This window comes from Salarias fasciatus, chromosome 4 (genome assembly GCF_902148845.1).
Source record: "Salarias fasciatus chromosome 4, fSalaFa1.1, whole genome shotgun sequence".
NCBI classification, from domain to species: domain Eukaryota; kingdom Metazoa; phylum Chordata; class Actinopteri; order Blenniiformes; family Blenniidae; genus Salarias; species Salarias fasciatus.
The window spans coordinates 18,741,393-18,767,743 of NC_043748.1; the positions used below are offsets into that span (position 1 = coordinate 18,741,393).

Genomic DNA, 26,351 nt, shown 5'->3' on the forward strand with positions numbered 1-26,351 from the left:
TTGTAAATGTGCGTGTCAGTGAGTAAAAAGCGCGTCTCGGAGACAGAAGGCGCCGCCGCTGACACACCTGAGCGCCGTGTTTGTTTGGGTCGTATGTTGTTGGCTGTTTTTTTCGGAGGCGGTTGAGTCAGGCCTTGCGGCAGGTGGGGAGCGACTCAGCCGCTCTGGCTAAATAACCGTCTGGATCGAAGGCGGAACCCAACTCGACGGAGAAATCACAACACCCAAACCGCCCGGCTAAATATAGCTCTGCTCGCTCCCATGTGGCGTCACAAACAAACATGTTTGTTTTTCATTAGAATGATGCAACATTGCGTTTTCACAGAATTACCTGTGACTGTGGTTCAATCCATCCCATGATGAGGCTTTTACAGTGTTTCACAATGACAACCGGCTCCAGCAGCTCCCGACAGCTTCCTGATCTATCTATAAATCTTAACCGGCATGATTTCTGAACAATGTTTCCTGCAGATCTCCTGAGACGATGGCGTCCCCCCACAACCTCATGTCTCCCGCCACAATCAGAAACAAGATGCTTATTAAAGAGAATGTTGCAACTGCCCTGTTTCCCCATCCCTGCGTCTGTGGCGGCCCACCACGTCTCTCATTACAGGCCTTCAGTCTCCTTTGGTATCTTGGTATAAATGTTTCCCAGTGATTCCCGGGGACTGCGGTGGCCCACGTTAATCTGAGGAACCCACAAATGGCCCATTAGAGCCGTCAGTTGTCCCGTCCAGAGCTGGATGAGGAAACTAAACTGTCATTTCATCATTAATTGTACCAAAAATGTTTCTTTTTTGTTAACATAATGACTCAAATGCTACAATTTATTTCAGGAATCCACATATATTCCAGTTTCACCTCAAGTGAGCCACAAAATTTAAACATTAAGGTTTTTTTCTTTGAGTATATGTGATGAAAATGTCAATATTTGCTCAAAAACAAAACAATTATTCCCAAAAAGTATTAAAAATTTCGACATAAAGTCAGATTTGAAAATGCAAAATGCCCAACAGCCTTCTCCTAAAGCTGTTGCATAATTACTATTTTATAAACTTGTGGCTTTGGGGCTGGTTTGATAGCAGCAAGGCTCAGTGAGGGCAGAGTCACTGATATCTCAGCTGCTGTTGGGCCAGATCGGAGCCTCTTTTGGGCCGGTTTTGGCCCACGGGCCTTATGTTGGACTCTCTTGGTGGCCTATCAAGGTCTAATTTATTCTACTACAATTTTTTGAGGAATCAGAAACTGTCTTTCCATCTCTTATTCAAATAATCAAGGTGTTTTTTTTTGTCTCAGCAGTAATTCCCACTGCAAATGACTAACAGTAATTATTTAACGAGACCTCGATTCACAACAATATTGTGATTTTTGAATGGCATTACGCACGTGACTTTGGCATCCCTTAATCGTCTAATCTGAGGCTCCACAGTTTCTTCATGAACCTCAAATGACTTTACAAATCTGTCTTCTCTTCCCAACATGAACCAAACACGGACCATACAGACTGTATGGAAACAATGGCGACCCAATCGCATTCTCACAAAACGCTGCGGGACGACACACTTCGCACGGCTTCAGCGCGCTGCGGACGACTCCGTCCCGCCAGACTTCTGATCCCTCCCACAGATTTACAGCAAGCAGCTCTGAAGCAGACAGGCGGTGGATGTTATGGAGCTACCGGGCGACCAAAAGGCTTTGGTGAACCCGCAGTGGACAACAGCAGACATCTGGTAGAAACACAACCCCACCCAGCAGCAGCAGCAGCAGCATAGCCAGAGAACAAGACACGAGAGAGCGATGGAGGAGGAGGAGGAGGAGGAGGAAGAAGAGAGATCACAGGAAGTTTAAAACAGGCGTGAATCAAAAGGACAGAGAGAGAAGAGATGGACACAGGTTGAGGGTGGTGTTGAGCGGAAGTAGAGCAAATGTATATACATGTACACAGTATAATGTTTAATGTTGTTCTAACCATGGTAAGGAAACTGCACTCCATCGCTCTCATGCTTAATCTTCCTCTCCTGCACACTGGCCAAATGGTGCTGCACTGAAAGGCCAAACAGGGGAGAAGGGAAGAGTTAACAATGGAGGAGAGAAATAAAGACAGGAGACAGAGAGAGAGAGAGAGAGAGAGGGAGAGAGAGAGAGACACACACACACACACACAAAGGTGGTAAAATAACGGGCAATGGGGGATTTTAATGTTATAGAGTGCAGCAAGTGTCCATAAAATAGTTACATCACGACTGCTGGCAGCGTTAAAATGGCAGCATGTGAGTGGGAGTGACGGCTACAAACTGGAAAGAACATGAACATTTCGCAAAACAAGGGGGGGAAAAAAAAGAAAAAAGAAAATCCCCCAAGTCGCCCTCTCTCCACCCAACAGGCACAGATGAGGTGTGTTGTGGATGCGTGTTCGACGTGACGCCCGTTGGGAAGGGTGAGCGGCGGGGAGTGAATGGGTGATTACACAGGTGGCGCTCTCCTCGCCGTAATCAGGAGGACGACACAGAGGGGGAATTAAATGGAAACAGTCAGGAGGCGTCTGGGGTGTGTGTGTGTGTGTGTGTGTGTGTGTGTGTGTGTGTGGAACTTTCTGGGGATGGAAGTCGCCGGGCAGAGGTAGATTACAGGCCGGTTCCAGCCATTAGCAGTGAGAGTGGGAATAAATCATCTCAACTGATGCGCAGCGAGGAAGCAGGATAAATAGGATTACCCGAAATGTCGACTATATCTTTAATGCGAAATGGTTCCAATTAAAAAAAAAGGAAACGTGCACTATTTGTTCATTGCGACGGCGGTAATGCTATACGCAGTAATTACGGCCCACGGCTGCGGTTTGGTGAGGTTTCGGTATGAAAATGACTGTTTGGACGTGATTTATTCTGATACTGACACAGAATTAATGCTTTATGTTCATCTACTTGTACAGTCACTTTTAATTTCACATGAAACTGAAACTTGTCAGGACTTTTGTTCCGAGTTCATGTCATCTCCTCCCTCTCTGCTCGCCCTGCAGCTCCATACTGCCACATTTCTGGAGAACCGATTGAATCTTGGGATCAGCTGTCCACGTTTCACCGTCTCTGGGCCTGATTGACTGAGATCCTGCATGATGTGCGCTAAGCTGCACCTTCAGGCCCCGTTTACCAAACGTTCCAAGTGAAAACTTGTGGCATTTGCGGTTTCTTTTCAGGAAAGTTTCATGTTTACACGGCAGAGTTCTGAAAATGATGTTTGTTTCCACGGAAACGGCAGAATGTGTCAACGTGAAACCTTTCTGAAACTTAAAAATGATGCGTTTTCACTGGAAATGTGAAGCAAACAGGTTGAAAACCTGTGGGTTGACGTTAAATATCTGAGAAAAATGCTGGTAAATAAAAGCCGTGGTGAGCCAGCTGTGGAAACCACTCCTGCAGGCGGAGCTGGTTTGAACCTTCTCTTCAGAAGCATAATGTGTCTGGAAACGTGTTAACTGGAAAGTGTGTGTTATTTTGCACATCTGTCGGACGTGTTCCTCAACGTGTCGCGTCCGCAGATCGCTTTCCACTGTGTGTGCACGCCATATCGTGTCGGTGTCATCCTCACACACGCAGCTCTTCGGGTAGACCAGGCCCTTCCAGTATTATGTTTTAAAACTGATTATAGCTTCAAAACCACCCGAAACCAAGCGATTCAGCTCCATCTCCCCAACATGAAAGCCAAAAAATATTTACCTAAATATTATACTATCGTTTACATATAATGAAACACTGTTAGTTTTACTCATTTTGCCTGACTCACACAGTTAAACATAATCCTACACAAAAAGGAGACAAACTCCGGAGCTGAACGGCTTTCTGCAGCCTGCTGTGTTGCATCTCCGGCCTGTGGCTTTGGCTCTCGCACGCACACACAGTCCCGGAGTCGAGCTCTGTGTATGTTAGCGCTAACGCCATAAACAACTAACTGGACCGAATGTATCATCCCTGACACTCCTCTCAATGGCAGAAGTTTATGAGTCAGACTGAAGAGAGCGGGCATATTTTTGCGCCGCGTCACGTCGTCCGTGCGCGGATAGCTTGGGCTTTATGTGCTGAAACTGTGAGACACCGGTAAGCGATACCTCTGCCTCCGCCCCGGCACCACAGAGGTGTGGTTGTGCTGTGGAAACTGGCAGCAGAGTGTCATTCGAGAGAGAGCGCCTGTCCCAGTTTCTGGAGTCCTTCAACTATCGCGTTACACCACAAATTATATTTCATTTACCTTCATTGTACTGAAGTTCTGGCAAAGGTTTCGCTGGTGGAAATCACTAAATTCCCTGAAATTAAACCCAAACTGTCCGCAAACCATGAAGGGTAACTGAGAAAGTGATACTTTTATGTGTTGCGAGTCGTGGCTGCGTGTGAGAAACGAGGCTGCGGTGGAGAGCGGGCCCGACGTGCTGCACGGGGCTTTAACTGGAAACAGGTTGTGAATGAAAGATGCTGAGAGTGAAGAAAGTGAGGAGAGGGGGGGGGTCGAGTGATGGAGGGAGGGAGGGGGCGATCGACACAGCACAGAGGTCAGGGGTCAGGGCGGCCAACTGTGGCTTCTGGTCCATTTCAATTCAGATTGGTAGAAATTCACATCTCATGAACTTTGCAGTCAGATCGGAAGGAAAAGTTCAACATTTGTTTCGTCAATCAAGAAACATTACATGTAACTTCCTTCGCCTGTATTCTATTCTACCATTTTTCTTGAACTCACTGCCAAAAATCAAGGCAATACGATGCCGTCAGGATCCCTCTAGGTGACGATCAAGCTGTTTAAACTTTACTTTAAGGGGGTCAAATCTTTCTGCAGACATAAAATGAGGCAAATAAATGCAGTCCCAATAGAAATCACATCATTTTCCGAACAATCAAAAAAAAAAAAAAAATCTCGATTCTCATTCTACAAGACTAAAGGCCGTGTCACATTATTTCCTTTTGTATTGCTTTAAAAAACTGTGAGGAACAAAAGATCTGGAAGTTATTTCTCAAAATTTTCTGACATTTGAAGTGAGAAGCTACAGGAGCACGACGTCAACACCACCGCTGCGAAGCTTCCGATAAATAATCTGAATAAGACTGAACATTAGCGTGTCCAGTCGGGTTTAATCTGAAAATACTGAGTAGTATAAGATAAGAAAGTTAGCATTAGCATGGTCATGGTTGAACACCCTGAACTCAAAGTTAACATATATTTCACACAGTTTCGTTTAACAAGTCATAGAAGGAGGACTACATGTTTTTCTGATTTCCCAAAATGTTGAACTTTTTCCTTCTACAATTAAAAAAAAAAAAAATCTGAATTTATTATCCAGTCTCAAGACGTTTGAAATCAGTATAATCTTGAATAGTGTCTGGATTGAGGTGGACTTCGGCCCAGCGGCGTTTCGGGACTCGTGCATGGATCTGATGGGGGGGAGGGGGGGGGCGCTGGACTACCTGCATCCACATCATTGGGCCAACCGCTGGACTGAGAGCTGCTGCCGGCCGCCGGGGAGCGGCCCGAGTAGAAGACATCGTCCACCGGACTCTCCATCTCGCTGTCGTCAATGGACTTGCGCTTGTTGGAGCTGAGAGGAATAAAAAGAAGAACAACACTTAGGAATTCACAACGAAGAGTTAAAACCTTCTATTTCTTTAAATCCTAATCCGATCTGGGCGTCTCGTTAAAAACAGGCATCAGTAATTTGTGTTTGTGCGTGCTAATGAATCTGCGCGTATCGCTTGTGTGTTTATTTCCCCGGGAGTCGGGCATGAGTCTGCATAACGATCAAGAGCAATAAAAAATCCCAAATGTCAAGGTCGCCGCGCAATGTTTTGTTTTCAGATTGAGTTTCAGCCGGGGGGGTCGAAGCGCGACGCGACGGGAACCAGCGAGACGAGCGTGAGGCCGGGCTGTTCTGAGCGTGCACGGCGGCGGCGGCGGCGCCTTGGAGCGTTCCTGCGTGTGTGTGTGTGTGTTTGCAGATTCTTATACACTCGTACATCTGTGACCAATAAAAAAACTGCAAATGTACAGCATGTGCATATCTGTGCGACAGCATGCGTGTGTGTGGGTTTTTTTTTTTTTCTTCTTTTTTTTTATTTTTGGGAGTGTGATGCAGGGTCTGTGTTACATTAGTATCAAGGGAGATATTCAGTAATGAGTGTAACTACCTCCGTGGGAGACTTGCATAAAGCTCCATTTCAGTCCTGCAGCAGTAAGATGAGCGGGAGGAGGAGGAGGAGGAGGAGGAGGAGGGGGGGCAGAAAGAGATGCAAAAAGAGACAAGGCGATGGACAGAGAATGAGGAGGATTAGTGGCGAGGAGGAGGGAGAGAAGGGGAAATAAAGAGCACCATCAAAAAGCAGAGTAAGCAGAGTTCAGAGGTTAGGAAACTTCAGAAAGGAGGAGAGTGTGAGCGCGGGGGGCGGGGCGTACCTGGTGGAGGGGGTGGAGGTGATGGAGCGCCGTCCCAGGGTCACCTGGTTGATGTTGTAGTAGCCGGGGCTGTCCAGGTCCGCCAGGGAGAAGTTGGGGCCCGTCGCCGTGGCAACTGGAGCTGAGGAGAGACGGAAGTGAGACGATTGTGACGATGGGAACGCGACTTTACATCTTCACTCCTCACGTCACAAAGAACCGCTCAATAAAAGACGAACGCAACTTCAACCGTCTGCGCATCAACTACAGTTTTCACATTTTGAAAGAGTTTTTTTTAAAGCTCCTTTATTCATGTAATAAATACCTTATTACATTATTGGCAAAATGTTATTACAATAATGGATTGAATATATTCATTACAGTATTGGATATTATTCCATTTTTGGCTGTTTATGTGCTTTAAATTGAAAACACTAAACTTTTTTTTGATTATGAAGGCCGAACACACAGCAGTCCGACCTCCTAAAACCATTCCCTCCTTCTCCGTGTGTCTTTGACTCTCTTGTTCCAGGAACTCTGGAGAACCGTGTGGAACAAGACGAGCACCGTCACTCCAGGGAAATCAAAGGCCGGCCGGCCGGCCGGTCTGATGGACACCATTAAACAAACACATGACGGGCCGCCAGCGCATTTCCACACTTTAATGATCCCGAGAGGAAAATCAAACTCAACTCGGAGGTTTCTGCTTAGCTTCATTCTGCAGGGCGACCCAACACACTGCTGCTGCTGCTGCTGCTTCTTCTTTTTGTTTTTTAAAAGCTTTGTGCGGGAACCGTAACACCCACTGGCTGGATTCCTCTACAGCAGGCAAAAGGCCACTTTTTTTTTTTTTTTAATTTTCCAAGACGAGAGCGAACAATGTGTTGGTGAATTTATCGATGTGAAAATAAGACGACTCCGCAAAGGTACGGAGTGATTCTCAAACTGTGGGTTTGGTCATCAGGAACAATTCACTGTTTTCACTAGTTGTTCTTTACAGTGTTCTCCTGATTCTGTTTCACCAAAGACTGAATGCATTGATAGAACCTTTAAAGCCTTTATTGACTACATATTGTGCGTATATCTGATTTGGATCTAGTTTAGATTCTACATTATATTCTATTCCATTTAAATAACATAATATTTTCTGCTGAAGCTTCACCCAAGAGATATCAAACCGTGTTGTTATTACAGTGTTATAACAGGTAGATCAGGTGTGTTAGGAGCAACAGCGAGTAAAGAAGTGACTCACTCTGTGACACCCGGACCAGCTCGGCCACGTTCCACACCCCTGAAGTCACAAAGCAGTCCTGGAAACTCAAGTGGCCTGAGCAGAAGACACAAGAAGAGGAGCAGTGTGGGTAAAAAATGCATGCTTTAAACATGTAGAAAAAAAAAAAAAAACACACACACACACACGGAAAGACAAACACGTGTGGAAAGGCGGGACCCGACGCCAGTGTCATCCAGTGGGACCATGTGTTTCCTATAAGATACAACAGGCCTTTGGTTTGGACATGTTCATTCTTTCGACTGTTGACAGTCCAACATACACGAGCAGTCAGGTCCAACAAGCCCGTTTAATCTCCACTCACACAGCTATATAATGTACGGCGCATCGCGCGCCGTGTGCTCCCCGTGTCCATGTGGCACGACGCATATCAGAGCGCTCATGTCGGAGGATAATGATGCATGACGACGTGTTTTCAGCTCCAGGAAGTCCTTTTCTCCAACGATACAGAAACCGGAACCTCAAAGTGGCGCTGGGCTCTGACGGCCTGAGAGCTGCGTCCACGGGTTTGACTATCAGCTGCGATTAGACAGATTCGATCCATAAACTGTGACTGATTCGGAGCCTCTGGCTGGTTCATTGCTGAACCGTCGTCTGACGGCTCGTGTTTCTGCTTTTGTCCGTTTGGAGTCTCCGATTTTCCATATGTAGAAGTTCCATTCCACTGTTGTAGTGACAGATCCTTTCATTTCTACAGTGTGTCGTTCTCTGCCTGCATGTGTGGTTTTAGTTCATGAACGACCAACTGTTGGGCAGTGATGGATGCTCACTCCGTCGTTTTCAGAGTTTCTGCCGTTTCTGTGTGAACGGACATCATTTTCAAACTTTTCTGACATGAAAATACAAAAATGATGCAATTTTCTTTCAAGAAATGTGGCGGTATAGAGTCAGGACTCCTAAAATCCTTTTTGGTTCAGGGGATTCGTGGAGCTGAATCAGACCAATGAACCCGTCAGACGTCTCAGGAGACGTTTTGTCCATTAGCCAAGTGGCTTCATCAGTTCAGGCTTTGTTTGCTGTTACCTATATGACAATGAACATCTTCAGTCTTAAGTCAATTATTGCTCCAGCCTTCTTTTGACATCAGCCATTCAGATTCACTCCCTCGTCTCCCATAAACATCATTTCTTGCTGTTTTCTTGCCCACACCGAACATCAGTGCTTAAATGAAAAGTAAGTTGGAAGCACGAGTTTTATTAAGGGGTTTCTGTATTTATGAAGTGGTTTGAATGACTGCATGAACGTCGTGTGGTATTCTGGGCCAGCGTCTCCCCGTGAGGTTTAAGTAGGTAAGACCCTATAATGTGCAGCGCCGTCACATCCAGGCCGGTATGGAAGCCCGTAAAAGACGTCTTGGGGCTTGAGAGTTGGGGGACTCTTAAATGGGGGCTGTTCCTCTCTTCATTCTCTCCATCTGTCCATCACTCCACTCCTCAACCCCTCACCTCCTATTTCCCGCCCCCCCCCCCCCTCCATCCTTCACTCCTCAGCTCCGGCGCTGCCCGGGGTTTAACCGCAGCGGGGACGGCGCATGAGGTCAGCGCTGGGCTCGGCTCGGCTGGGCTCGGCGGCGGCCATGTGGTTCCCATCTTCCAATAACGTCAGTGTGATTTATGAGCGGCCCGCCGCGGCCTCGGCGCAGCCCCCCCACCTCCCCTCGCCATCCAGCTCCCCTTACCATAATAAACTCCGCGCAGAGGCCCGTGCGCAGGGGCGGCGTGCGTGCACACGCATGTGTTTCAGCATCCGCATCAATGTGGTTGCATGTGCATGCAGGTATGTCAGACATTTGTGTCCGTGTGCACGTAAAGAGTCAAACTCGTAGAACGTACCGTTCGGTGGCGGCTTCACGTCTGTGTCTCCTTGCTGGTTTGAATTGTCTGATTGTCCTGATTGTTCTGAAAGAGATAAAAAAAAGAAGAAGAACAAAGGGAGATGGTTAGTCAGGTGGACAGATGTCTGGACCGGACCCAGAGCGAGGGGGCAGATCGGGATCACAGGAAACGCTTCAGAAAGTCGACGGGGAAACGGCGCCTACTTTCTTCTCCGCTGAGAAGAGACAGACGCGGAGCTGAGATTAAAGATAGGCGCTTATTTCCATGTCGGTCCACTCAGAAGTGCAAGAAAAACTATTGCAAAACAGAAAAGTTCAAGATCCATATTTCTGGAATTGATTAGAGGAGAAAAAAAATGGGAGACTGTTTGTGCAGAATTCTCTCCGCTGACTTTGTAGACTCCATTTAAAATACTGTCATCCATTCGCCTCAGTGCAAGTCGGTTAAAAGCACTGAAAACACAAGAAACCAAACTTCGTTCGATACCATGAGAGGGCGTTCGGTTCTGTTTACACGGTTTCTATGACTTCATGTGAGGTTTCCCTCTGGAAAACATGCCGAGTCAGCGCGGATCTCGAAAACCCGGTGGAAGAAGTGTCAGCTTCCCCCGAGCCGCTCCGCATTTCCAAGAATAAAACCACTGGTTGCATGGCTTCTTTCTGAGGAACTCCCACTTGTTTAATCCAATAAACACTCCTCAATTGAGTCAAGAAGCGAAATTCCAGGAATAAAACAAAGTTCACTCCTGAGTTCACTCGAATGTACGTTCTATAAAATCAAGCAAAGTGCAACAAACCTCAGAAAAACTAAACAGTTTTTCAGAGCTGACATGTCTGTTGAGGAACTTCTAACAAACGAAGCCACTTCCTGCGGTTTATAAGTTGTTTTCTGAATATCTTCCCTAAAGCTGAAGCTTGTAAGTCATGGACTTTGACTCTAGATCCAACAAATGTCAACGTCTCCCTGTTAAACCCTGAACTGGAGAAGCAGCATTACGGTCTGCGTACTGTTACGCTGCTTTTACTGGGTTTCTGTAAGGTAAAACCATCAAACCCACTTACTCTTTGCACATTATTCTTGATGAAAACTCTCACCAGCAATAACACTCTGTAGTTTCTTTGAAGACTTAAAACGTGCTGCTGCGTTACTTCAGGCTTTTGATGGTGGAAACTGACTAACGGACCTTGGATTAATCTTACACTCGTAAAGCTGTACATTTTTTTTTGCCTGGAATTGCTTTTTGAGTGTTCCTCAATCAACAAATCCACTTCTTCCAGCTTGTTTTCATAAAACGTCACATTTGTCATTTAATGCCATTTAAGGTGCCCTTCCAGCTCCCGGCGGTCCTCTGCTGCTCCAGCTGTGACACTGAGACACACACTCTCTCACTGAAGCCCTTTGACACTGCGGAGTTTGGCCTCTCTCCAATTACTCTTCAGAATTGAGGAGTAATTGTAAGACGAGTGGAATAACATTTATTATTTACCACACTGAGCAGTTTCTATCTTTGATGGCTGAAACCTTCTCTTTGACTTCCCTCAGTTCAAATCAAGCTGCTTTTGCTTGTTTTCTTGGGATATCTGCCAATTCAAACATACAATTACTTCTTGAATGAGGACATTTGACTGGCTGTGTAGGGGAAGGTGGGAGAAGAGTGAAGCGCCGCAAAAGGCGGCGCATTTCTTGGCTTTGGGGCCTGGTTGGAGCTCGTATCTCTCGAGTGCATTAACCTTAAGAAAACCACTTTCGGACAGGTAATGGCTTTCTCTCTCTCGGCCTCTAATACACACACACACACACACACACACGCAGGGAGTTTTTATGACGGTGTGAGTTGGGCGAAGTGCTACAAGTCCCCAGAAACCTCTGCTTCGCAACTGCTGACTTGTAAAAGGCGGGTTTCCTCGCCGTTGTTTGGACTGCATCTCCGGTGTGTGTTTACCCTCAGCTCCGCGGGGCCGGGCGGGCCGAGAGCTGCCTGCTTCAGCGAGTTTGCTTTGGCCCCGCCGGCTGCCATTCTTCTTCCGACGCGTAATGCAGCCTTAGAGCGGAGTTTTACGGTTGTATCATACAGGCCGTTCGGGCCAATCGCCCCCGCGGTGCTCCAGCTTTAGGGCCGCGGCGGGCCGCGGCGGGCCGACAGCGCGGCCTCCTCCCGGCCGCCACCAGGCCCCCCGAATCTCAACATCTCCTAAGCCCGAGTCGGCGTCCTAATCTTGGGTGGCAGCGGCGCTCGGCGTGCCAAGAAAGCGGCTGCACTATTCACCCCCGTGCGCTCGCTGCCAAAACCCAAGAAAACAAGAAAAGGGGAGAGACAGAAAAATCAGGACGATCATGACTCCGGGCCCGAAGCGAGAGGGAGGCAGGCGGGACGACGGGAGTTCCTGCTTCCTCCCGCGAAGCTCGCCGCTGGTTCTGTTTGGAAGGGAGAGTCCATCTTCCAGTTTTTTCTCCTCTCACACACTCGTCGGGTCTGTGATTCTCTTTCTCTCTCTCGCACTGTCGCTCTGTGGAATCCTGGCAGCCATCTTAGCGCTTGGCAGCCATCTTAGCTTTGGCGGTACCCATGCATTCCTGCTAGCTGACGGCACACACACACACACACACACACACACACACACACTCTCACTCACACACGCACACGGCCCCAATAGTCTTAAAGATAAAAAGACCTACAGAGGATATGCAACGCTAATGGGGTGAGGATGAAACCGGCGGGAAGCGTCTCGGCGGTCCTTCGAGTGTCGTCTGACGGCCGAGACGACAGTCCGTCACCGGCGTCAGGACACACTCCTCAAGTACAGAAGCAGTGCGGAAACAACCGCGTGAAGGGAATCACTCGAGGAAAAATAACGCGGAGCGCGAGCGGAACAAAAGCCCGGGGCCTTTTCTAAAACACGCCGGCGGTGCGTTTCGCCACGGGAAGGCGGAAAGAAACCGTCAAAAAAAAAAAAAAAAAAAACCTTTTTAGACCTGGAAACAAAACAAAAAAAACCCCCGAAAATCTCCGTTACATTATGTGACAGCCTCCACGCCAAAAACTCAGTGCCCGGTTGCCATGACAACAGGGATGGCACGGCGCAGCCAGAGTCCCCGGTGATGAGTGGCTGAAGCCTGCGCGTGCATATGTGTCGCTGTTTGGCCTGGCAATTAGCTCCAATGAAGATAATAATATAGCTGACTGGCACCGGCTCCGCGTGTTGTTTTGTTTAAGTATCTCTTGGCACCAAACGGCGCAGCAGCCACCGTCATCACAAAGCCGCCGCCGCCGCCGCCGCCGCCCCCCCCTTTACTATAGGAGCCGTTCTGTATTTCCAGGCGTTAAATCCTCCCTCTTAACGTTATCAAACACCATTTTAGGAACTTTGCCGCTCGTCTTGGCAACGCGCTGATAAAACCTCACCTGATTGCTGGTGAAGTGGAAATAGTATGGATCCACGACAGCTGATGGCGTGCCAGCTGAATGCTCATACTGAGTTTTTCTTTCAGAAAACCATTTTTGACGAATTTACTTTAACTCCAAGCTTTTTGCATGAAGCTTTTGATTACAATCTTCTACGACCAATGTATGAGATCAGATGCTGGAGGTTAGTGGGCATTGTTTGTCCTGGTAGGATATAATCAGGCTTTTTGACTCAGCCAACTCGATCTAACTTTTATGGGATTTTCTAGATCTAACTTAGAAAATTCCTCTATAAATGTACAACCCTTTTGTGATGCTTGCAATCCAAAGCCTTGAATTTGCACAGGCGTGGTTTCATTGGGAGCATTTTGTCTCAGAAATGTTGTTATCATCTCTTGTTGAGCGGGTTTGCTTCATGTTCTGGTCCTCATTTTTGAAAATTAACTTTATTTTCTTTAAAAACATTGAATTCTTCCACACTCATGTCGCTTTTTACCCAATTAGCTGCTCTATACTGTATCCTGGTTAACAGAGTCTGCGTCCGTTTGAGAGTCAGTGGTTGTTCGCTGCAGTCCAAGCTCCAGCAGGTACGTTTGACAGGTGAATGTTGATCCACAGGACTGATACTTGTCGCCTTGATTTTAACCCCCAGTGCCTCAGGAAGCTGTTCTGCATGGTCAGCAGACGGGAGCATTTCTACACACTGTGACGGCTTCTGATGAAATATAGTCTAGATTCTGTGCCTGGTCTGTTCATGTGCAGGTTGAACAAAGTTAAATAAGAAAAATCAGAAAAAAATAAGTTTTTTTTGGAATTTACTGTGAGTCAGCATGTGATGAATTGTGTATTTATACTTTTTTCACAGTTTTATGTTGCATGGTTAAGAGTATTCATGTAAATATAGTTTTGTGTGTATGTGTGTGTGTGTGTGTGTGTGTGTGTGTGTGTGTGTGTGTGTGTGTGTGTGAACAATGAGCGTGGAGGGTGTTACATTCAAGAGGGAAGATGCTCTATTTTCATAGAGAACAATGGAGAAGGTGTGTATTATTATGTTATTATATCATCAAATGCGTTACACACACTGCCTGCAGGGAGAAATCACTGCCAGGAGGCACCTATCCACACACACACACACACACACACACACACACACACACACACACACACTTGTGAATGTCAGTGGAAATGCTTGAACGTGCACACATCAACACAGATACACATGCCTCCAAAGCACAAACATGCGATGACACACACAACGAGAGAGACACACACACACACACACACACACACACACACACACACACACGCTCAAACACAGATGAATCGCTCTTATCTAGTGCGCACAGTCGCCCCAAGGCCCCCTGCTCCTGCTCTGCCCCACCAGAGATAATACAGCGTGCACACACACACACACACACACACACACACACACACACACACACACACACACACACACACACACACACACACACACACACACACACACACACACACACACACACACACACACACACACACACTCACAGGCACACACACACCTTGTCAATATAGTGTACAGTTCCTGCTGATAGACTCCAGGGAGTGTGTACACAAAAGTTCGCGTCGGCCATACATTTATCACACTGCAGATGCAGACAGAGGCCAATAACTCACACCCGGGATAACGTACACACACTCCAAAAGAAGTCGCACTTCCATAATTACCCCCATTCATCACGCACGTACAAACCGCACCGCGGCGCACGCACGTGCACTCTCGTGCACGCAACATGGAGAGACACTCGAATGTAAAATCACACACACATGCTCAGTCAGAGCCCGGGCTGCTGCCGCTGCTGCTGCCAGTGCTAATGGACTCATTTAGCCTGTGCATATTCATATATGAGTGCAGCCGCAGCCCCCCCCACTAATTCGCCCAACAGCTTAGAGTGTTTGTTTGTGCATCAAAAGCACACACGAGTGACGGGAGTGACGGCAGACAATAAAATTAGCATCTCTGGTCCGGCGCCGGAGATGCTCACCGTGATTAACTGGATGGAAATGGGAGGAAACGGTCACCGAAACGACACATTTCCATAAACGAGTCGAGGAGACACACAGCCGAATCTGGAGCTACGAAAACTGCAGACGTCAAACGTGTCGTCGAAGCTGTTCCCCGAAATGTTCTTCTCAGTGACTCTGAGCATCGTTCTCATGTAAACAGACACGGAACTGAACCGAAGTTCTGTGTTTTTCAGTCTAACTGAACTAAACTAAAATGATGCAGCTGCTGAAAACTAACAGTTTTCCAACTATAATTCTGTGTTTTTCTTATTAGTTATTATGTTAACAATCAAGTTTACATCTTGTTCAACTTATTCCGGCTTGAACTTTTGACCCTGTTGTTACCATGGTGATCGAGATGAAGCACATTTACACTGTTCCTCACATCCACGATGGTGTTGAGCTCCACTGGGATCAATCTGGGGTTCAATGCCTTGCTTATGGACGTTTTAAATGCTATCTCCTGAATGGAAGGGAAACTGTTAGTTGTAACTCGAGGATTTATGTAAATGTTGCTTCAGTGACTCGGTCTGATTGTTGTTTGTGAACAAACACATTCGGAATGTTCCTTTTGAAATATATGCAAAGATATTCTAACAAAGCATGAAATGAAGCCGATCGGAGCTCCTTGTGCTTTCCTGACAGAACGCCGTGTCTCCTGCATGGTGATTGAGACGTGAAACTGTCGGAGTGGCTCTTTAAATACACCCGAGCAGGCCGGAGTTCAGAGGTGACCACGGCGCGGCCTCCGTCAGAAAGCCTCCGCGCCGCCGCCCGTCGGGCCGCCGACCTCTCTGACTCACTCGCTCCCTGCCGCCGCCGCCGCCGCCGTGTCATTTAAGGACAGCTCCCCGGACACGGTTCAGCTCGCAGTCAAATGATAGGGGCCTCTTCCTCCGCCTCGGCCTCGGCCTCTCCCTTCCACCCGCCCCGCCTCTCCTTCCCGTGCGGCCGGGCCTCGGCTGCGGTTCGCCGTCCGTCCGTCTCTGAAGTGACGGAGGTCGGCCCCGGCCGAACTGCGGCGGCGCGTTGCGGAGACGAGGGATAACTAAATATACTGGAAATTGGAGGGCCGGCGCCGCCGCACGCTGACAGGAGGAGGATGCAGAGCGGAGGACGGAACACAAACCGACTGACACGTCGTGAGCGCGAAAAGCGCGTCTGAGTGGAAGTGGCTGCACCCCCCCCCTTCCTCCTCCACCCCCCCACTCACCCACCAGCCTCTGGATAAAGAAACCCAGCAGCCTCCCCAATTGGGTTTCGCTTAAGAGGTTTATCGGTATGTTGCTAAACATTCTGACCTTTTTTTTTAATCTTTAATGCGCTTAAAATGTTCCAAACCCTCCTAATCCCCACGGCTATCCCACACAGATGTTCACTCCGCTCTTTTATTGGACTTCATTTCAACCTCTTTTTTTTTTCCTGTTCTCCTTCTTCTCCTGCTTCCCTCCTCCTCCTCCTCCACCGCCTCCTCCATCCTCTCCACGTCCCACTTCACATTCCCCCCAACCTCCTCCACACCTCCGTCTTCATTCGCGTTTCTAGTTTTCGAAAACGACTCATCGCCTTCTAATCCCCCCCCTCTGTTTCAATCTTCTCCAGCGAAGCCGAGTTTTCAGCCCAGATTGTGTGTAGAGGTGGTGGAGTGTCTTATTGCGGTGACGGTTGAGGACATGCTGTCCTACGGATGACCCCGGCTCAGAAAACCACTGGAGGCGACGCCGCTGCCTCCGGAGGAGGAAAGAAAAAGACATCGAACGATAACTCGCTTCATCGAGTGACGGACGGTGTGACGCAACAAGATAAAGACAGAGAAAGACAAAAAAAAGACTGCTGGAGTTATTTTCCCTTGATCTTCAGCACAGAAACAAGTCGCTCCACCACTTTTTGTGGCTTTGAGCTCATTCACTAATTAGAAATTCTATTTTTTGGTAATTGCAAGAGAGAAGTCCTTTCACTAGAAAACATCGAATAATCGAAGCCTAATTTATTTTAACTTCTTTAAACAGCAAAAACCTAATAATAAAAAAAAAAACTTTCTGCACGAAGGAAGTTTTGAAATGTTTCAATCTCAGAAAAGATGAACCTGAATGCAGCTGTATGAAGCTGAACTTCTTAGTACTTGTTCAATCTACCTGACTTCCAGTCACGATGCGACCACTTCCCCCGCCTAACCGCCCAACAGGTGCCTTTTCTACTTGCCTGTTTAACCCATCACGGGAAATCTCCATACCAGTGTGAATAAAACATATTTCAAGACGGAGGACGTTGAAATCGGTGGACATAAAAGCGACAATGTGCCTATTTGCTATAATAAAGCCCGTGAAACGATGTCAAATATGAAATCTAACCTTGAATACTTCTGTATTTTGAGACTTAATCGCACCCATTTAGATTGAAAATTGAAGAACTGAATGAAAAAAAAAAAAGATTATTTCAAAAGTCAACAGCGGGAAAATGCAATAAGTCAGCCTGAAATATCAAAAGGTATGAAGATTACTAAGATTTTCGTTTAATCTCTAATAGCTGATAAACACATTGTCATTATTATTGCCCTGACAACCAAAGATGATTCACTTTTCCTTTCATTAGCGGTGGATTTTACTTGAACATCTCAGTTCACAGGAAGTTGAACTTTGATGAACTAAATACAGATGTTGTCTTTGAGTAACATCTGGTGTCTGGAGGTAAAGAAAACATCACCCGGAGCAGACTGCGCCGAGCCCGAGAGGCGAAAAAAAGACACGAAACACAAAATTATGGAGGACTGAGGATTCCTTCAGTCACCTACAGCCGCCCTGTGTTCAGTGACGGCGGCACCGGCTCATTTACCGCCAGTGACGCCGCTCCTCCTTGCTCACAAATGAAGGCTGAGACTTCGGGGGGAACTGAAGGAATAACAACACGTTTTCCTTCTTGTCCTGCTTCAGGAAGGATTTTCCCCCTTTTTCAGCTATTTTCGGCGCCGTCCTGGGAAGTTTATTTGGCCTCCGCATCCACACCCTCCCCATTAAACCCGGCGGCTCCGAAACCTCCGGCGCTTTCTGTCCGCCGGTGCGAAATCCTCATCTCCCCGATACGTGGAAACGTCTTTAGAAATCAAACCTCGGTGCCCACATTCGGCACAAATAAAGAGAGGGAAAAAAAATGACAATGGCGGATCTGTGTGTCGCTGGGTGAATGCCTGGCATGTAACTGCATGTGACAGCGCAGCATGGGGCGATGTGATTAATTGTGAAATGTGTTTCTGCGCTGGTAGTGGCGAAGTGTGAACGTGTGGGCGCCGCCACTATAAATACATCAGTCAGCGGCTACGGATGTGAGACGACTGTGTCTTATATATATGTTTATGATGGTGTATAAGTGTAAGAAAGAAAAAAAAAAAAAGAAGAAATTTCTGGAGAGCACATGTTGAGGCGCAGTTGGAGATAAGCGTGTAAACATCTGTGAGTGACAGGCCGAGCGGCGGCGTGTGGGAGGGGAGACGCCGGCCTCCGTCACCGATCCCCGTCTGCATGTGGGAAAGTTCAATAAATCGGGGGAGATAATTCTGCGTTGGATGCACATCTGTGTTTGTGTGTGCGTGCGTGTGCGTTCGTGTGTGTGTGTGTGTGTGTGTGTGTGTGTGTGTGTGTGTGTGCGTGGCCGCCTGGCCTGAGCCCCGTGCCAGCAAGGAGCAGGTGTGGGGAGGCAGCCCTGCGTTGCCCGTTGCCCATCTGCGCGGCCGTCTGTGTGCCGCCTGCGCCCTCTCTGTGCCAACGCCACACAGAGCCGGGGAGCCGGGGGGGTGAGGCGGGCAGGGGGGGGGGGGGGCCGAGGGGTGAGAGGGGCCTAAAGGGAATCAACCATGGGAGAGAGAAGAGGGCAGGGGGTAGGAAGGATGGAGAGGGGAAGGCAGAGGGCTGGCTGGCTGCCCATGTGTACCCCGGCCCCCCCCCTCCCTCTGCCCCGCTTTCTTTTATCTTTTATCTGTGCCTATGCTGATGAGCTGTGATGCACAGGGAGGGGGGGCACACACACACACACACACACACACACACACACACACACACACACACACACACACACACACACACACACACACACACACACACACACACACACACACACACACACACACACACACACACACACACACACACGAGTCCCCGCTCCAGCCCGGCTCGTTCTCAGGGTAGAAGCACGAGGGCGAGAGAAATCCTCTTCAGACGTGTGTGAAAACACACCGATCCAACGGTTCTGACGGTTCATCCAGACTCACCGGCCTGGTAAAGTATTTTTTAAAAAAAACCAACAAGAGGAAGGACTCGCCCTCACACGTCTGCTGAAGCTCTCTGAAGGCGACAGCAGACACACCACGCAGCATACAAATGATAGAAATGGACTATTTTTACATATTTACCCAAATAGCTACCAAAAGCACCAAACCTGATGAGAAAGTTCAACTCAAATCATTCAAGGACACTGATTGCCTCAAATTGCTTCAGTTTATTCCATTAAATCATCAGTGGCGATTCGATTTGAGCACAAGTAGCTGAACTGTTCCAGCTTCAGCGATTAAAGTCGGGTGATTATCGTCGTCTCCGTACCATTTGGAGGACTTTAAGAGGAAATAATGGTTACAATAATCTATAAAGGAAAATAAAGATGAATTTTTCTGTTGGTCGGTTGAGTGAGTTGTCTCCCAGTCAGAAGGTGGATGGTTCAATCCCCCATCTCGCCCTACATGCCGTGTGAATGGATGAATTTTGTTCTTGTAAAGTGCTTTGGGGAAAAACAGTGGAAAGAGTCCAGTCCATTTAATATTAATCCAAATTAATCCAAACACAAGTTGATGAAACTTGAGAAATACCAACAAATCCAACTCGCATTTAGATTTTTTTTATGCTTCAGATCTGTTCTTGTATTTTTATGTTCTGAAGGTTTGGCAGCAGCTGCAGCTCCGTCCTCTTTCACTTCGTACTGAAAGGTGACGACTGTCGAGTGCGACGACTTCCCAACGCTTCACACTCAACTTTCTGACCATTTTCAGAATGCCATCTGGGCTTGTTATGTATGTGCTTTTTGCATTAGGCGTCATCGTGCAGCCACTGGTTTGGGCTATATGCAATCCTCCGCTAACGTTACAGAAGATGAGGTGAAAGTATAGAGTGTCTTCCAGGAAAGAAATACTCATGCTCTCATTTTCATTCCTTGGTTTGCAAGAGTTCATATATTCAGATGCACATTATTTGATTGCACAAGTAGGAAAACAATATTGTCACAAACTAATCTATCCAGTCTAATATAATCCAATGCAACAGATCAACACTTTTCTCAACTTGCGAGACGATGATTCCTGAATATATCATGCATACTTCTCATTAACCCTGTATTAACACCATTTCAGCATCTGCTTTTTGAGGTTTGTGACTTTTTACAGCCAATCCTCCACTGGCTGTGTTTTAAATGTCACGGAAAGTGTTTGAAAGTGCAAAACTGATGAAAATAACATTGCATTTCTCGAAAAAAGCATCTCAAAATAGGCTCAAAATGCAAGTCTCATCCTGATCACCTGTGGGTTTTATCACCATAAAAGTGATGTGTTCTATAATGGTTTTGACATTAAAAAGATGCACATTTAAAAAGAAGAATAACTTATGTACTATCAGATTGACAGTGATAGGACCCTGCGAGTGTATAAATGTACTTTCTGAAATGCAAACTGTGTTCATCATGTCAGTTATGAATTTACTTGTGTTAAAAGTCAATAGATTCAATATAGATTATGCTAATTTTATTTAAATTTAGTAGAAATTTTTCGAAATGAGTTCAGTATGTGAACCACATCTTTATGAACACTGGAAGTATACTTTTTAAAAGAACTTTTAGATTGAAAAGTTCCATTATTTGAATTTCTCTCTTTCTACATATAGAAAGCTGTAATTCTGCCTTGTGGCCAGCAGGTGTCACTTGATAGCAGTGGGCTGCTGCAGCCATGCACACATGTTAAAGAAATCTGCCTCTCTCACTTTACTTTTCTTTTTTTTTTTTTTTTTTTGGGGGGGGGGGGGGGGGGGGGGGGGGGGGGGGGACTTTAGCGTGAGGGGCAGGCTGGGGGGTGTTTAGAGCAGAAAGCTCTCCAGCGCAGCTTGCTGGCAAGCTGCGCTGGAGAAACCAGGCAAAAACTCAACAAATGAACAATCTGCCTTTTTCTGAAATTTGGTCACATTTGGTCTCTTCAACTGGAGATCATCTATAGTACCCCCTGAGGCATGCTGGGTAACTGCACCATAAACAGTGTCCAGGCAAACTTCTTCTTCTTTTTCTAATCACACGGGGAGAACTGTTTAAACTGCGCTGATGATGTGTGGATATTAAGTTTCACGTAAACAGAAAGGAGGCCGAGAAACGTGGAGCTTCACAGCTCCGAGTGAAAGACATGAACCACCCTGCTGCACTCCAACGGTTCCCATGTTGTGGTGCGTGTGTGTGTGCGTGTGTGTGTGTGTGTGTGTGTGTGTGTGTGTGTGTGTGTGTGTGTGTGCCTGGGCACCAGTGGGATTGAGCGGGATCATGTGATGCCAGCCTTTGCCAAGGAAAGAGGGGAGACGAGGAGGGGGGAGGAAAGCTGAGGAGACACAAGAAACAGATAAAAAAAAGAGTGAAGGGTGAGGAGAGCGAGAGAGAGAGAGAGAGAGAGAGAGAGGTAGAAAGAGATGGAGAGAATGAGGAGAGGAGAGGTGGAGTGGGCGGGGCTTGAGTTGCGGGGGGATTGTGAGAGCTGTGGGAACGTTTTGCCTCGCCAAGAAAGACGTGAGTAGTGAGAATAAAAGGAGGAATGAAAGAAAGAAAGAAAGAGACTTGTTGGCAAGGAAGAAGAGTGTAGGGAGGAGGAGGAGGAGGAGGAGGAGGAGGAGGAGGAGGGTAACAAGGAGTGTACAGTGGGCACCAGCCAGGGAGCAGACGCGATGGAACCCAGCACAACGGGGGGAGACCAGAGAAAGCAAACACACACCACGACGCCTCCACCGTGAGGCGGAGTCGCCACCCCCATCAAGGAGGAACACCGGCTCCCCCGTCCGCCCGCCGCTCCCCACTCGTGTCGGCGGCGGCGGCGGCGGGTGGGCGTGCTGTGAGGCGGGGGCCCGGAGGTGGCGGCGGACTGTCAGTCAAAGCTTCAGGGATGGCGCGGGGGGAGCAGGGAGCGTGACCCCGTGAACTTCTGGTTTGGCATCCGGCGGCCGGTTCAAACTGTGCCGCTTCCTCCTCGGAACAAATCCTCAGCGGCGAGCTTCGCCTCAGCCCAGATCATCAAGCTTTTAATGTCAGAATCAAGAAAGGCAGGCAGGGAAACGGGCGCCAAAATGACAGGAGGCCCCCGCCACTGCTGATCGTGGTGTTTAGCTAGAAATTTATGTCTAAAATTTGCAAAACAGCAAATTTTGCATCAGTATTTGAGGCCCCGTTTCCATGACGACGTTTCAAGAAAAAAATCATCATTTGCTCTTTTTTACTCTTTGTAAAGTTTCACACTAATACGACTAATTTTTAACAACGTCTACAAAGTAACACCAGGAACACTGAAAGCGATGTAGTTTTCACATTGGGCCACTAGTGGGTGTCGCCATTTGTTTCTGTAGTGAAACCAAACACACAAGCAGAGAACAACAAACATTAACAGCGGTGAGTAAACGGACATTCGACTGGACTGATGTCGAAGTGTGATTAGCTGTAAAAACAGTTCATCAGTTCCAGATAAAAAAGAAGGAACTGTACAAACACGAAAAGACGATAGCAGATTTTTACATACGTTGCATCCTGTGCAGTTTTATTAGCTCGTTGTTAGCAACAAGAGACACTTAAAAGCTTCTAAAATCTAGTTAGGTTTTTATTAATACACTTCAAAACTTTGTAGAGTAAAACATGAAAACCACAGAATGGATTGTATTTAAGGTATTTAACAAAAGCAAACTCCTGAGCTAATGCTAATCTGCTAAAATGCTAACCTACTTTCTGTATGGCAAACTTATCCTCGCGTCATACTGTTGATATGAAACCAAATAACTATTTGCAACGCTCCGCTCCTTTATAAAGCAGTGATTCAAACAGCAGGAGGCTGATCAAAACTTTCCAATAACAAATTTGACCAAACACACCAACACACACAAATCACTAAAGCAACACAAGTAAATAAACTGATCAACACACACAGGGCACATCAAAACTTTATAATTCTATAATTACACAAAATTTGGTCCAGTTGCTCGGAATTACTTCCTCAATCATCTGCAGTCAACATGTGGAACGTGGTCTTCTGCCATATTGGATCAATCAACATAATACTGGAGCGATTTTAAAAATGAACGCTGATATAACACAAATAACTCAGAAATGCGGATGTGCTCCCATCAAGGATCAGCAGCATCGACTGCAGCTCATAAATGAAACGCACAGTGCCAGCTTCACCAAAACCTGACCGAAATCCAGCTTTTCCTTCATGGCGAGCTCCGTCTGAGAGGCATTCAAGGACTGCTCTGAGCGTCGGTCATCTGAGACTCGAAGCGATTTAATGCCAGTTAAACAATGATTAGACAATAATTTTACTGCTTATAGGCTCAGTGATCTGTCACAGGTGGTCATAACAAGGTTCAAGTTTGCTTGCTTTTTTTTTTTTGTCAGCAAACAACACACTTTTGCATCTTCACTGATACCGATCCTTCAATTGACCAGTAGAACACAAGAATAATTTTTATCAAAATGATCAAGTGTAAGGGTAAGGGTTTTCACTTTTTTTTTTGCTTCATTTAAAATTTTAGAATTTTTTTTTTTTTCTAAATGTAATAACCGATTTAATTTATTTTCCCTCGTCCCTCAGATTCTTCCATAGTCGTGACATTAGACCAAAAAGCAGATTTCCTTTTACTTTCTTCTGAATCTCAGCACTTTGGGAATATCTCCTCTCTCTACTCCCTGCACCATACTCGCCCTGAGTTGTAAAATAAGTTTCTAAAATATGACAATATGAAGACTTGAAGCTAAATTAAAAGAAAAACTAAAGATTTTTCAGCCTTTTCCACCATAGCATTAGAATCAAAGTACATAAAATATCCGGCAGTAAATTTTATCCCCTAAAAAAATAAAAAATGCGAAACTTCGACGTGTAAAAAATAGAGCAAACCTTAAATTAAAGCATATAACTCTGCTATGACAATCACGAAACAAGAAAACTACCCAGTATATGCACGCTGATAAGCTTATGCTTCATTTGTAGAACACTACAGTAACAGTACTTTCTATTCTGAAAGACATCTCACTCACTATAACAGGATGTGATCCTACTGAGAGTCCATAATGATGAATAAATCAGCCGTCTTCTGGGGCAGTCAGACGGTCCTTTTAAGCCCAACGAGACACAAAAACCAAAAGAAAACTGTATTTTGCATTTTGACAAGACACTGCGAATCCAAACTTTGCTCTCAGGCTTCGCACCAAATGTCATTTGAATAGTGTACAGGCAGTATTCTTCTCACATTTTAATACAATGTCAACAAAATATTACTCAAATTACAAGACAACATTGTCTGCATCGCACTCTTTATTTACACCAGCAGGGCCTCCAGTCTGATCCGGCTCCAGGGCCAGAAAACACTAAAGATTTATTTTGGGTTTGTGAACTATGCAAATAAATGCTCCCAAATCTATCTGGGGCTTGGAGAACGTGTTTTATGAGGGTTGTAAAACTCCACACAAACACATAAAGCGGGCCTGTAAAAATAATGTGTGCTCTGCATAAATGCTCATTTGGACTAATGAATTAGGGGAGCGATGAATGGCTGCGTAAAAGTCCACATCCTCCCCGGGCGCTGCCAGCCACGGCTTAATGTATGATGTGCATGATTTGCAAAGTGAGGCTGCACGTCTGCTTTTTGTACATACGCACCAACTGTGGGAGTGTGTGTGTGTGTGTGTGTGCGTGTGTGTGTGTGTGTGTGTGTGGCTGGAGTTCATTTGTAGGAATGACTCAGGATCTCATCTTCCATACGAATGTCCGCGGTATCGCTCTGAAGATGTTGCCGTGTAAAACGCAAAACTCGAAAAATGCCGACGTTTTCACTTTCGCTCGTGCAAACGAGGCCAGAAGTCAGAGGCTGTGAGAGACGCACACATACACACACGTATATTTATACACACACCAGCAGAGGCTAAACATGGAACAGTAGAAGCCGCTCTGCATGAGCCCTCCTCACATGCTGGGGGCTTTCCCAAGTTAACCGCCGCAGTAAAGTCCAAGAATGAGAGTTCCTGGGGAATAATCAACCACATCTGCATACCGAGAGCATGACCTGAAGATTTGATTTTTCACTGAGAGAGAAGAGGAGGAGGAGGAAGAGGAAAAAAAGAGAGCAAGAGGAGGCCTGAGAAAAAACAATCAGCCAAACGAGGGCACAAATAGAAAGGCGACCTTTGACCACCAGCTGTCTGGGAGTCACTGCCCAGCCGCATATGTCAGTCTGTGTCCCCAGACGAACCCTGACCCGGGGGTCAGCGGCTCCAGGCACAGTGTGTGCATGCACTCCTGCAGACTCACGCACGCATTAGCGAGTCCATGCTGTGTGTGTATGTGTGTGTGTGTGTGTGCCGTGCGCTTGCTGCTATCTGTGTCAAAGCTGGCTTTATCTCCCCGTCAGATAAGGTGAGTAAACAGCCGCCCGGCTCCTCCTCCCTGCGACATTCTCGCCGATTAGCGCCTCTCCGGTGTCGGAGCCGGGCGCCCGGGACAAAACACTCAGGCGAGCTCCAGGCTTTGGCTGCAGCTGCAGGCCCCAAAAGTGAAAACCCAGTCCATCTTCTCATAAGTCATATCTTCACCCCCAGATGTGAGGAGCAGGTCCTTGCAGTGGTCACGCATGTATTTAATGCCCCGGCACAATCAGATCGGCCGCATAAGTGAATCAAAAGGCATGTCAGACACACAGGATTAGCCCAGTTTGGGCAGCTTAAGGCTCCACTCACGCTCTCCCTCTCAGTCAAGCTGATAATTGGAGATTTATTCCTCCCATCTATCAATCCATCTATTAACTTATTAACCCAGATGAAAGCTTTAAAAAGCGTCCTCTCCCCCCCGCTCAACAGTCAACACAGCGAAACCCGATTAAACGGGTGCAAATCCACTTAGCGAGTTCAAAAAAACATATTCATCAATAAGCATCGCTGACTTTAGCCTGAATATGCGAGCCGCCGCTCGCTCGAGTGAAGCACTTTTCATTCTGACCTTGTTTGAAAAACAGAAATGTAAATAAAACAAAAGAGAGAGGATGAGCTGCAGTCTTCATGAAAGGATATAAAGATTAAATATCCGCACAGAGAGGAAGACAATCTGCTGAAACTG

The 26,351-nt window shown here is 46.8% G+C and overlaps 1 protein-coding gene and 1 long non-coding RNA gene across 20 annotated transcripts in view; one reads left to right on the top strand and one right to left on the bottom strand.

The window, feature by feature from the left end:
• The window catches only part of nfixb (nuclear factor I/Xb), a 159,192-nt gene that overhangs the window by 19,864 nt on the left and 112,977 nt on the right, over window positions 1–26,351 (bottom strand). For 11 of the 19 annotated variants that reach the window (XM_030089890.1, XM_030089888.1, XM_030089895.1 and 8 more), the window contains 6 exons: window positions 9,532–9,597; window positions 7,661–7,735; window positions 6,430–6,550; window positions 6,165–6,200; window positions 5,448–5,578; window positions 1,970–2,044 (listed from right to left, as the gene is read on the bottom strand). In XM_030089890.1, coding sequence (XP_029945750.1) covers window positions 1,970–2,044; window positions 5,448–5,578; window positions 6,165–6,200; window positions 6,430–6,550; window positions 7,661–7,735; window positions 9,532–9,597 — 504 coding nt within the window. The remainder of the gene's footprint in view (window positions 1–1,969; window positions 2,045–5,447; window positions 5,579–6,164; window positions 6,201–6,429; window positions 6,551–7,660; window positions 7,736–9,531; window positions 9,598–26,351) is intronic. The other 8 variants (XM_030089893.1, XM_030089906.1, XM_030089889.1 and 5 more) reach the window with 3 other exon arrangements.
• LOC115387255 (uncharacterized) lies at window positions 3,881–25,367 on the top strand. The gene is made up of 3 exons (XR_003931352.1): window positions 3,881–3,894; window positions 6,973–6,976; window positions 25,164–25,367. It is a non-coding gene; the product is annotated as an uncharacterized LOC115387255 (long non-coding RNA).